Source organism: Aspergillus niger (assembly GCF_000002855.4).
Source record: "Aspergillus niger supercontig An03".
NCBI lineage: Eukaryota > Fungi > Ascomycota > Eurotiomycetes > Eurotiales > Aspergillaceae > Aspergillus > Aspergillus niger.
This window is the reverse complement of record NT_166520.1, coordinates 1354721-1366351: the sequence shown is the minus strand read 5'-3', so window position 1 is coordinate 1366351 and position 11631 is coordinate 1354721. Positions and strand designations below refer to the sequence as shown.

Sequence of the window (11631 nt, the reverse complement as noted above, 5' to 3'; positions counted from 1 at the left end):
TCCGCCTCCTTAACAGCACAACACCTGAATCGCTAGAATTGATTTGTCGAATACCATCCCCCTCCCCCCACCCCTCTAAAGGGTAATGCATGTTGCATACACGAAGCTGCCACTACTGCAGACTATTCTCGTGTATCCCGGCGATTCGCCGATAAGCCGCTCTGTTCCATTCCATATTCGCATTGGGACACTGTCAGCGGAACGAGCTGAGGCCATCCGTCCATCCAAAGCAGCAATAGTTGATATGGATGCCAATGTGCGTCGATGGGCTGAGCTGAGCTGAGCTGATCGGCAGTTTGTTAATAACATCATGCATGCGCATTTGCGTTTAAGGAAATATCTCCGTGCCCCGCCCGGCTGAGAAGAGGGCGTGAGTGCGGAACATGAACCATGCTATAGGCCTTTCGATAGTACTAGGTTCTTAGTAGAGGATCAAGTCGAGAAAGATATTTGCAAAGTTGCCGTCAAACATCCCAGACTCTGTAGTGCGTATGCCTAACCGGAAGTGGATAAGATTGTGAAAATAGATAGCATCTCAACTGCTAAACTAGTTCAGATTCCCGTGTCCCTATCCCAGCCTCCACGGTACGTAGACGCTTTGGCTCCATGATTGACATCTCTCTTCTTTACTCTGTTTGTATCGATTTAGGTCTCCCACCACTATTCATCCTTAACCAGCTTCTAACCACAATTTGCTTTGATGTTGCATCTATCTCTCGCCTTCTCAATACATTAGACGATGATAATAACGTGGAATAGTTCTACTCGATTCAGTAGTAGCCAGTGGCACAAACAAACAAGCGGGAGGTGTGCTTACCAATGGCAGTATGGTGTTCAACCCTAAACGGATACCAGAGCCATTGTCTTGTTATTGTTTTAAGCATTCTTGTCTAAATACCTATCATTGCTATATTGGCTCAACTCGGCTGTTGGTTTGTCAAATGCGTCCGGCCAGCTGGATTGGGTCCTCCGTGGCAACAGTTCGAAAATACTACGTCATTTAAGGCACACAGAGTATTACCTTATCCCATACTTTCGCTTCACACTGCAAGTTATTTATCTCAGCCTATGGTGATGTAAGAATCTTAATTCTGAGCGCCAATATCTTTGTAGCACTGTTATCGAGATATTATGTAATCCAAATGAGACTTAAATTACCGATTTCTTTTTTGTCATAAGCAATTAGCCACTGAAAAGCAATCGAAAGTGTAGTTGAATCTCTTTGAACGCTTCAAACGATAAAAAAACGGTGATGTTTATAGTCCTTGATCATGTTTTGAATATTACTCGTGAAGGCCTCCTCCCTGTGCTGACTGGAAGGCATTAACACTTACTCCTGACACCAGCCCCTATTCCCTATCCGGGGAGTAGTATCATTCCATGGTGTATTAGCACATCAACTAATCAAGAATCCTGGGCGGGGCCCTTTCAATTGTCTCCAGTGGTGCTTGAGATCGTTTCAACAGCAGCATAGTACCGGAGTGTTGCTTCAAGAGGACAGAAAGAAACAAGCGTACCGAATAGATGTAGTGGGTTTGGGCTTCTATGTAGGACAATTAATCGACTGCATCTCAAGTGAGGAAAATGTCCAATAGTGATTTCGGATCGAGCGATGCAGAATGCCATGTTCAGCAACTGTAAAAGAGGCACTGCTGATTGCAATTATGGCGTCCTGGTAGGCAACTTCGAAATCCCTGGACAGCTCATCTAGAAGAGCTATGGGTTTTTGGACATTTGAGTGTGGCTCCATGTTTGAAGTAGGAAGTACTGAAGAGATATCTGAATGACAATTGGAGAAGCATGCCTTATTCAGCCCTAGAGCTAGTATTCCGGCCATTAAAGTCAGCAATTTATCCGTATAGCGGGCCATTTAAATCCCCGTTATTGTTTATACAATAGTCAGAGATATGAAGCTTTCTTTTCCAAGAAAAGATTATGGGCTTTACCTTCGACGCCGCAGTAGAACCTGGCAACATAAAGCAGCAGTTCTTAGCAAATGACGGATAAAATCCTTCTTTGTCATTTTCTTCTCGGCCTCTGGGAGAAAAATTTCTCCATTCATATCACCAGTTCGAGCGGATACTTCCGTCATCACAAATATACTAAGCTTTCCAGTGTCTGTTGGTCAAGGAGTGATTCGGCCCAGGATCTTGACAGGGGCACATTGAAATCCCCATGTAATGTCTGCACGTATAGCTCGCTAGGTTTAGCGAGCGATTGGTACGGGAATATGGCATGATTTGCTCTCCGAAGCAATGTTAATTAGTAGATAGTTGACGTAGAAATCTATCTTGAATTTGCGTTAAGGAATTATCAATAACGTTCTTCATGAGATGGTTTCGGACCAGAGTGCCACCTGAATAAGTAAATCTGGATATATGAGTTAGCCCTAGCCAAATGAAAAATGGATAAATCTTACAATTCATCGCCATCCCTGCATCTATGGGGCCATTAAACGAAACTATGCGTAGTAGAAGAGCTGATCAATCGGCCAATATCTCATGTGTCTCATAATCGCAATTCGTACTTGTTCATGAACAGGGGAACCTCCTTATAGACTCCTTTTTAGAAGTCCTTCGCCTGTACACTCGTACGTTTCATAGTCCACAGAAGCATTGCACGGAGGCACCCTGTTGCTCGGAAAAAGGTTGCAAGTTCAAGGTGTCGTAATGTCTGATGTCTTCAGGTCATTCTAGAAGACCATCTCATAGGTTTTTATCTGCAGATGCCTTTTCCAGAGGTTTTCTTCTTACTGCGAAGCCGTAGAACGGTGAAGTTCGACATTACTAACATTAGGGTAGTTTTTTCGAAGGTTATGATCCTAACTGATGCCAGCTGTCTGGAATGTCTTCATCTTGCTGGAGGTTGAGCATGTCGGATCGGTAATTGGGAAGACTTGTATGAGCTAAGCCGGTTGTCGTAGCTTGAGGTATGTAATCTGGTATAATCTGAGCTTCTTCAGCGAAGTTCGTGCCATCGGAAGCTGTATGTTTGAATATGGCAGTTCCTAGCTCCGGTTTAAAAGCATTTTGTAAGAAAAATTAATCACAGTTCTTTTGCTTGTCAACCGTGTGCCTGAGCTTCTCAATTTTCAGTAGAAGGTCAATGGCCCAACCGACCGCAGTAATGGGGCTCTAAAAGCATACAATCTGAGGTCAAGCATGATCAGTATATCGGCGATGCATTTTCTCCTTAAGAGTGGTGAAGTCTTTCGTATATCGCGCGACTCATATTCGCGCTTGGTGTCTCAGCAACAGACAAAACCAGTAGGAATGCATTTTTGATAGTGGACAATGTTGAGAACAACAACTTAGTAATAGTGCGTGGCAGGACTCAACATATACATATAAAACATGTCACATAAGCAAGAAGATTTTTTATTTGCCAGTTGATGCAGTCGTTAGTCCTTGATGTGTATGGTAAAATTGAAAGGGGATCGGAGGAGGAAGAGAAGAAGACCAGTCGAAGGATTACGGCGACTACATGAATACAATGTCAAGTCACTACATGAATTGAATATGTAGATGGTGATATTGGTCGATTATGCACTGGCGGGAAGAAGGGTTTCACTATGCTCGGGAATCAAGTGGGGATGACTACATTCTACCAATTCATCATCAAGATGAGTGAGGAATTGTGGTTGTATTGAATGGCGTGGTCATTCTAAGGGATGGCCCTGGCCAGCCGTTCTAGTATTCTCAACAACAAGTGCAGATCACAATAGATGCGTGAGCAAACAAAACGAAGGAGCCCTGAATACCTAAATTCCGTACTTGTATATTTAGTGGATATTTCACCTAGAATATAACCTCTGCAACTGCACACTCTCCCTCTTATTCATCTCCCCCGCTTTGCCCGAACCCAGAACCTTAGACGGATGAAGCACGCTAATCACAACCATCGCAAAAAACATCAACACCGCATCAAAGACATAGCTAAAAGCCTCATGACTCATAAGATACCCATCATTCCCACCAGCATACTCAATCATGCGAAAGACCGACCGTATCAAGATCAGCATGCTGGCGATATATAAACCTACTATGGTCGTCTCCCAATTTGGGTTGCGCCAACCACTACGCGCAATGCACGTAGACAACGACTTTTCTGTAGGGTTCTGATGGATACGAAAGTGGAAAAGTGTCGCAACTATCACAAAGACACTGAAGAAGATGAGCTGGACAGCTAGTCCGCCCATAACAACGTTCTCACCGGTGGTCATTCCGCTGAGAGTGCCGCTGGCCATGATGCCGCCGCCTAGCATTATATTAGTATAACTAAGGCATATTCATCAAGCGTATATCATACCAGCTCCCTGCAGAAGAAAAGATAGTACATCTCCGGTAACGAAGATTGTTGTAAGCCACCTGATTGGGACAAGGCTCTGCCTTTCTGCGTCGAGGAAAGTAATAAGCCGCCCAAGGGTCATGTAGATTGTCGCAGCGTAGAGAGGTGGCGCGAGTAGAATCAGGATATCTTGTATAGCGTATATGGTTACGCTTTGGGTGTTGCTATGCGCTAACGCACGTGTAATGTATCCGATTATCTGGACTATAAACTAAGTCAGCGTAAGCCGGGAATTCAGCAGGTGGCTTCACGAACATATTCCGCCCAGCACAAAGCAGGTAAAATACCAGGCTCGCGCCTGGGCCATTTGATAGACATGGTATGCTGTTATGAATATGAACAATACTAAGAAGAGGATTGCTGCCGCCAAGGACGGGGTGTAGCGATAAAGCTCGTATGAAGAAGACATTGGGCATGGAGAACCCTTTCTATAGATAAAACAGGTGCTCTCAAAGCAGTTTCCGAGAGCCTTGCTGAAAGGGCTGCTATGCGATGGACTAACGACTGCTTGTCCAGCTCTTTCGTTGATTGACAGCCTTTCTGCTCAAGTTGCCATACTGTCAAGAAATATGAATAATATATGTCATCAAACTCGATAGACTCCATTTTAGACCCGGCACTATTCTCATCTGCCTATGATAGTAGACGCGTATTAAACTGACACGGAGCCCCTCAAATAATTGTCTCGTTTTCGCTATCGCTTTGCTGCATGAAGGCCATTGGGTGCCGAGTGCTCTCCCCAGCAAGTTTATTTCAGTCTGGTGGGGTCAAGACGTGTTCCTGGCTAGGCTGCTGAAACTTCAAATCCCTTTTGGGGATACAGTGTAAACATTCATAAGCAGAAGAATAGGAATAAGTCCAAAGTAATAACCACTCGCTCTCTGTTGTGTGCTATCTTTGGGGGTTGGCGGAGACTAAAAGCAATCGGGGATCCACCGCCTCTCCACCCGATCGAAATCTTCATTGCCGAAACGCGTGCCTCGTTTTCGTTCTCGCTTCCGCTCTCGTCTGTCGTATCTCCCATTCCTCGCAGTAACTTCCGATGCCTACACCACCACCCGTGGAAGTATATCTAGTCTAGACTCCATCCGACATGCCTCCGCGACGAGCCCATACGAAGTCCCGGAACGGATGCGACCAGTGCAAAACTCGGCGAGTCAAAGTGCGTTGCCCGCTCTCCAGCCTGGAATTTCCGCTGATCCCCACAGTGCGATGAAGCCCAGCCATGTGCCAATTGCGTGAAACGACACCTGACGTGCACCTTTGAACGTCGTCCAACCAAACCCGAGCCGTATCCCAGTACGCAGTCCGCCAAATTGTCCGAGTCGCCGACCGTTTCGTCGAGAACAGACGATGCCATTGCCGCCTTTCAGCATCAAGTCGCGGATGCATCTGCTTTCCTCCGCGAGTGGGGCGCGCAGGACCCCGAATTGATGCATCATTACTGTATCTACGCCGCAAAGACTCTGTCAGATCGGGAGGCGATCCGCGACGTTTGGCAGATTGAAGTGCCGAAAATTGCCTATTCGTACGAATTCCTCATGCATGGTATCTTGTCGCTGTCGGCCCTGCACTTGGCCTACACTAGACCCGAAAGATACAGCCACTATCTCAACAGCTCCAACTTCCACATGGCACTGGGCCTGCAAACATTCCGCATAATATTACAGAACCCTAACAAACAGAATTGTGAGGCACTCTTCTGCTTCTCAAGTCTAATCATGGTTTGGACCTGTGGAGCACCGACCGATCTGGGTGATAACCGTCCCTTGGAAAGTATTATCCGCCTTTTCAACTTGTGCAGGGGGATCATGACCCTTCATCCTTTTATGTCGCACGTTGAAAACGGTCCTCTGGCGCCATTGTTTCTAAAAGACTTTCGATCCGACCCTGGCCCGTCCCAGTAAGCTCCCCCGCAGACTGTAATCTCGCGCAAGCTAACCCGACAAAAGGGACCAAATCCAGTCTCTGCACTTCCCAGGACTGGACAATCAAATCGATGCAATCAGAAAGTTGATCGCATCAGAACCTCTCAGTGAGCAGGAGAGACTCATTTATCAGCAGGCCACGGAGTGTTTGGAAAAAGCCTTCTGGCGTTTGCAGGTGTGTGAAAAGCCTGCCCAATGTGGGATAATCTTTATGTGGCCGATCAGCGTGCGGGATGAATTCGTAGGCTTTCTCCTGGATAAGAGCCCGATTGGACTTATCTTGCTGGCGCAATATTGTGCCCAGTTATACCTGTTTCGTGGGTACTGGTTCGTAGAAGACCGCGCCCAGGAGTTGCTTTCTGCAGTAGCTGTTGCCCTACCGTCGCGGCTTGCACACTGGCTGGATTGGCCAAGGCAGTTTTGCTCCAGTGGCAGCCTTCCTGCGTGATGCTGCACTGCTTGATCTCACAGCCCTCCACCTACTCTCACTCTCGCCCAAACGGCCATCAATGGCCATCGCCTGGACCGACTATGGGCTAGCCCAAAGCGGTTAGAACAACCCCTGACTCTCAGGCACAAGCGCAGGCCACCAGGCAGCCACATCCATCGCTCCTCCTTTTCATTTTTCCGGATCCACGCCTGTCTGTGCCCATCGCAATGAGGGTCCGTTTTATTCCAGTCGCCCTAGTGGCTGTCGGCATAGTGATTTTGAGCTGGGGTATGTACCTCCTTCTCGTCTCCCTACCAGTATGCTAATGTTGCGCCAGCCGCGCTATCTAAAGCCTGGACAGGCTCCGGTGAAAATGTGGCATTCTGTGCGGACTGCTTAGGCTACGTCAGAGATGTCGATACGATGTTCCAGAAGAATGCTGGAGCTTGGGCCAACTCGCAGTTTCTCCGATATGCGCTCGATAAATCCTGTCGCGGTCGGGTGCTGATTAACGGTCGATGTCTGCAGTATCGACGCAGGCTTCTTGAGAAACCAGCGATTTTTAGATCACGACTTGATAGTCCATATGAGGCCTGTATGGCCATCCAAGCCTGTAAATAGATCACATTATCCTAATTTCTGTCCTATGCCGGATCATCCGTATCGAGGTCTGCTGTAAAGTGTACTTGGCATCCCAAGTTTCATGTTGTGAAGGCTGGAGACAGATCTATCCTTGGTAACACGCCAGGCACCCCTTGAGTTTAGGAGCAATAGAGCAAATATGATCAGATGACTGGAATTGATTTTCTCCATCAATTCTGTAACTTTTGCCCACGTGGTGTTTCGTAGTGACGTATCCGCAATGAATACGGGCTTCTTCGTGAATCTAGCGGTACATCCCGTCTTTAGTCACGCATTTCGAGTGACGAATATCAAGCCTGCTTCACAAAAATCTCAGTCACGTAGACATTTCAGTCACGCCTCTGACAAATCCGCATCTAGTGATTCACGAAGCTATATCCAGTGACGGGCTTTTCATTGAAGAGGCCTTCCTGGCTGGGTACAAATATCTCCCATCCTACCTCTCTCTTTCTCTCTTCCTTTCTTATCTCTCTCAAGCAGCTCATCTCTCTTATTTTTCTTTCTATATCTCTTTGAGTTCTCCCTCACGCAGTGAGAAGCACAAGCAAGAAAGCAATGTTCCAGCGCGATGGAGTATAGAGGGCATAATGACACCTCCCAAAGTATCTCATTTTTTTATGGGTTACATCTATATCTCATGGCTAGAGGTGCAAGGCAGCTTACCTCTTCATCACTGTATATACACCCCCTCAGATCATGCCGTTGTATCCCTCACAAGAGACTCACACTTTTTACTATGTCTGAGCTTTATTTTTGCACACGGCGCGCTGTTGCGGCAACCACTTTGCACAGGACCCGCTTAAAATATGTGTTGCTGGTTTACTGCTATTCCCGTTTGGTCCTGCGTGTTGTTGATATTTTCACACGCTATCTCATTTTATATTTCTATCACTTCTTCCTCTTTGCTTCTCAATGTTGTGCTCTTTGATGGGCTGCTTTTGATACCGGACACATACATATTTGGGTCGCAGAGTGTGATGCTACCGCAGAAACAAGCTACTGCGTCTTTCTTTCTGCCTTACTTGAATTTCACCTTCCAGTTGCTTGCGTGCAAGTCAATGGTGAAGGCAATCTGCCATGCTGATGAGAGGACATCTACACTCCCATTAAGCAGAGGATCATTCCATGCCTCTTCCCGCTTGCTATACGGAGGAGATGTCATAATACAAGCGTGGCGTGACTTGGATCATCATGTCCTAGTATCATGGTCAACCGAGCAGTCTGATCGGTACGCATCTACTCGTGGAAGTTTTATGAACGATCAATTTCTGATGTCACCATACTCTCCGGTCAGCACAAGTTAAGGCAGAAGAAGCGGCTTCGCGTACTTGGAGATTTGCTATACACTTCCCAGGATATTGGGCAAGACTCGCACTTCCGCCTCTCAAAAAGGCTTCGATCGATAAACTCGGACATCTAGGTTTTTCAAGCTACGATAACATTTCGTCATTGGCGTCAATAAAAACCGCTTCGGTATTCAGCTTGACAGCGACGACAAGACTATAATCTCGCTTTTTACTGCCGATGTTGACTTTTGAATCCGCTATCGAACGCCATGCCATTATACGCACTGGTTATCACGGAGTCATGGGCTATACATTGTGGATTACTTGAGCCAGCACGGCAGGACTGAAGACTTTGGTAATGTCATCTTGACTGCATCAGTAGAGCAACGTCAACAGCATTGCACCACTGTGTTGGGCCGGTCGGTTTTTCTGGTACAAACTCCCGTTCTGGGGTTCGGAATGACCGAACCAACCACCTCATCTGCCTTGCCTCCTGTGATTGATCTATGTTTCGGTCCAAGAATATACATGGCAGCTTCCAAGCATCGGCCAAGCATCACGCGTTCTTCAGAAAGAATCAGGCCAGCCTTGTGAGTCGTGCAGTGCGAAGATCATTTTGGTTGGTCATAGTCATTCAGCTTTTCTCTCAAGAACCTCGGAGGGCAAGAGCTAGTCAGACTGAGGACTACGAATCGGTTTGGGCTGCTACTACATGGTATCGCTTACAATATTTGCCGCGGGGTCAGATACTTCTTACCTTTCTGTGACTGTGTTATCAGCTTTGACGACTGGTTCGAGCAAGTGAACCAGCTCATGTGCTCCCTGACCTGTTTCCGGCCACCAATATGTCTGATACATTAAACATCTCATTGTCGGTTCTCTCGCTTCAACCTTAACCACAGCCTACACCTACATGACAGGCCTATTCCTATCCGGCGATCGAAACAGTCATACCGCACCGACCTTGGTAGCCATCCCCATGCAGAAAAGACCAAGAACAAAGTTCAATTGACGACCTGATCCATGGCCCCGTCGATATCTCGTTATAAACAATCAAAGAAATCCGAACCAACCAGATACGTGCCTGAAGGCTCAATGGTCTTGGACGGTGAGTAGGCCATCGTCAAACTATAGCAGATATCTTATAGAGCGAGAGAGAAGGTGAAGGAAACACTCAAGAAGGTTCCGGCTTCAACTATTCAACCGACAACTACGGCCACGTAACTCGGTTATATCCTTTCCAACAGTGCTTCATCGCCTTTTCAGAGGCTCGACTTGACTTCATAAATTCTTCGGTTGTCACTTCGATTGTATGTTGCTCGATATAGACAGAGGAGGCGCTTCTCATCCTATGCATCGTTAACTTGCTCTACAGCAGATCGCGAGAGCAAGGGCGAATGCGTCGCGCTACATGGTCTCCCCAAAGAGCTAGATGGAACAACACACAGAGCGCTGACCAGTTCCGATTGACCCGCGATTGAATTTCAAGAGCATAATGGGGAGAATTACCTATTTATTGGTTTCGGTCGTGCATGCCGTGCACAAGAGAAACCGATTGCCTTTGCAGAAGGATGAAAGGTCAGACTCACAGTGGCAAACTAGAGTTCTATTCACGCAAATCATTGGGCATCGGTGCTAAAGACGTGGACACAAAAGCACCTACTATATATACAATGTAGTAGCAACGATGCCTCTGTGGTACCAAGTCTTGGTACCATAGATTGGACGCATTGGAGTTTGCCCCTTATGCCAACGGATATGTACCAGTCTGCAAAAATCGATAGAGTACCTTCCTCAGAGATGGTCCCAAGGATCCCCAGACTCCGCCCGAACGCCGCGAACCCATACGAGGATGCCACTGATAGGCTTGAACACATAAAGGCCTTCCGATAAGAAGGATATTATATGAACTAGAAGTCTCCCCACCCATCATCTAGTCGGTATGTACAACGACACCGTGGGAAATATGCTCTTGACTGATTGAAAGCTACCAGGAACGATCAGGAAGCAGCCATCTACACATCCGTGACACATATGAAGATTGACCCTAAATCGTTCTTGGTACAGTCCGGCATTGACCGTACGGCCCTCCTACAGACAATCTGCTTCCCGCTCAATATTCAAGAAAAGCCATCCGTGACTATTTTATCCAGCACTGTGGATGCCCGCCAGCTCATCCATTAGTTGCGTTATAATGGGTTCTAGTTCCGAATCGCGTTGCGAAATCCGGGGTTATCTCCTTCGGCGCAGAGGCCGGCTTGAAGCCGTCAAGCGCCAAACACTCGGAAGCGGATTACGACCTTGATGCGATGAATCTGGCACTCGGCACACTCTGGCAGGCTGATACGTTTTCGGGTACAGGATTTACTTTCCTGGCCGACTATTGTGGTATCTTTCAAAGGTCAGACGCCGCATAAGGGGGAGCTACATGCAGCCTTCAGACAAAGAAATAGTCTTCAATGAGGCATCAGATCCAGGCGCCTCGGTATATGGTACATATAAAGAAGACTATCTACGCTTTCTTGGTAGCCACTATCCACCGCAGGCCAAGAAATGAGTCGTCCACACTAATTACTTCTCTGCACCAATGAGGGACATTACGCCTACTGTATCACGCCCCGATGATTATCGACGCCTATATATAATGGTCACAGTACTGAGAGAAGAGTACCACGCGGCAGTAGTGACGACAAGAACACCATATGCAAAGACCGCGGACGTCATAACTTCGAAAAGGAGATATTCGGAGCTGCCTACTTCTACTTTGACAAGTGGACCGGATACCTGCTTTTTGTCTCATGTCTTACGCCGTGAGGTATGAACAGTCTATTCGGCAGCCAGGCCCGAAGTGAACATTGCCTTTGCCCTAATGTACTCGAGGCAATAAATTGCATATGGGTATAGAGCATTACCGTTCCCGCCTTATCATAGGGCGAGAGTCAAAGACAGCTATATCCAAATCGATAGCCAGTGTGACCGCATTCAAGTATGATGAAAT

The 11631-nt window shown here is 46.9% G+C and overlaps 5 protein-coding genes across 5 annotated transcripts; 4 read left to right on the top strand and 1 right to left on the bottom strand.

Annotated features, from left to right (window-relative positions):
* Positions 1-121: 121 nt before the first annotated feature.
* An03g06100 (hypothetical protein [truncated ORF]) lies at positions 122-844 on the top strand (the record flags this gene model as incomplete). Its single annotated transcript, XM_059747171.1, has 4 exons — positions 122-256; positions 429-485; positions 557-585; positions 760-844. Coding segments are annotated over 4 exons (306 nt in total), but the record flags the coding sequence as incomplete, so codon positions are not given.
* Positions 845-3793: 2949 nt separating this feature from the next.
* An03g06090 (uncharacterized protein) lies at positions 3794-4953 on the bottom strand (the record flags this gene model as incomplete). Its single annotated transcript, XM_059747170.1, has 3 exons — positions 3794-4257; positions 4309-4558; positions 4789-4953. 3 exons carry the CDS (start codon positions 4951-4953, stop codon positions 3794-3796), a joined length of 879 nt encoding a protein of 292 aa, XP_059600353.1.
* Positions 4954-5440: 487 nt separating this feature from the next.
* On the top strand, positions 5441-6829 carry An03g06080 (uncharacterized protein; the record flags this gene model as incomplete). Its single annotated transcript, XM_001390448.3, has 4 exons — positions 5441-5509; positions 5556-6250; positions 6300-6450; positions 6644-6829. 4 exons carry the CDS (start codon positions 5441-5443, stop codon positions 6827-6829), a joined length of 1101 nt encoding a protein of 366 aa, XP_001390485.3.
* A 1324-nt stretch (positions 6830-8153) lies between these two features.
* Positions 8154-8753, top strand: An03g06070 (hypothetical protein; the record flags this gene model as incomplete). Its single annotated transcript, XM_059747169.1, has 2 exons — positions 8154-8575; positions 8702-8753. The coding sequence occupies 2 exons, from the start codon at positions 8154-8156 to the stop codon at positions 8751-8753; spliced, it is 474 nt and encodes a 157-aa protein (XP_059600352.1).
* Positions 8754-10128: 1375 nt separating this feature from the next.
* On the top strand, positions 10129-11447 carry An03g06060 (uncharacterized protein; the record flags this gene model as incomplete). The annotated part of the gene is made up of 6 exons (XM_059747168.1): positions 10129-10211; positions 10316-10418; positions 10548-10573; positions 10628-10713; positions 10839-11034; positions 11288-11447. 6 exons carry the CDS (start codon positions 10129-10131, stop codon positions 11445-11447), a joined length of 654 nt encoding a protein of 217 aa, XP_059600351.1.
* Positions 11448-11631: the final 184 nt, after the last annotated feature.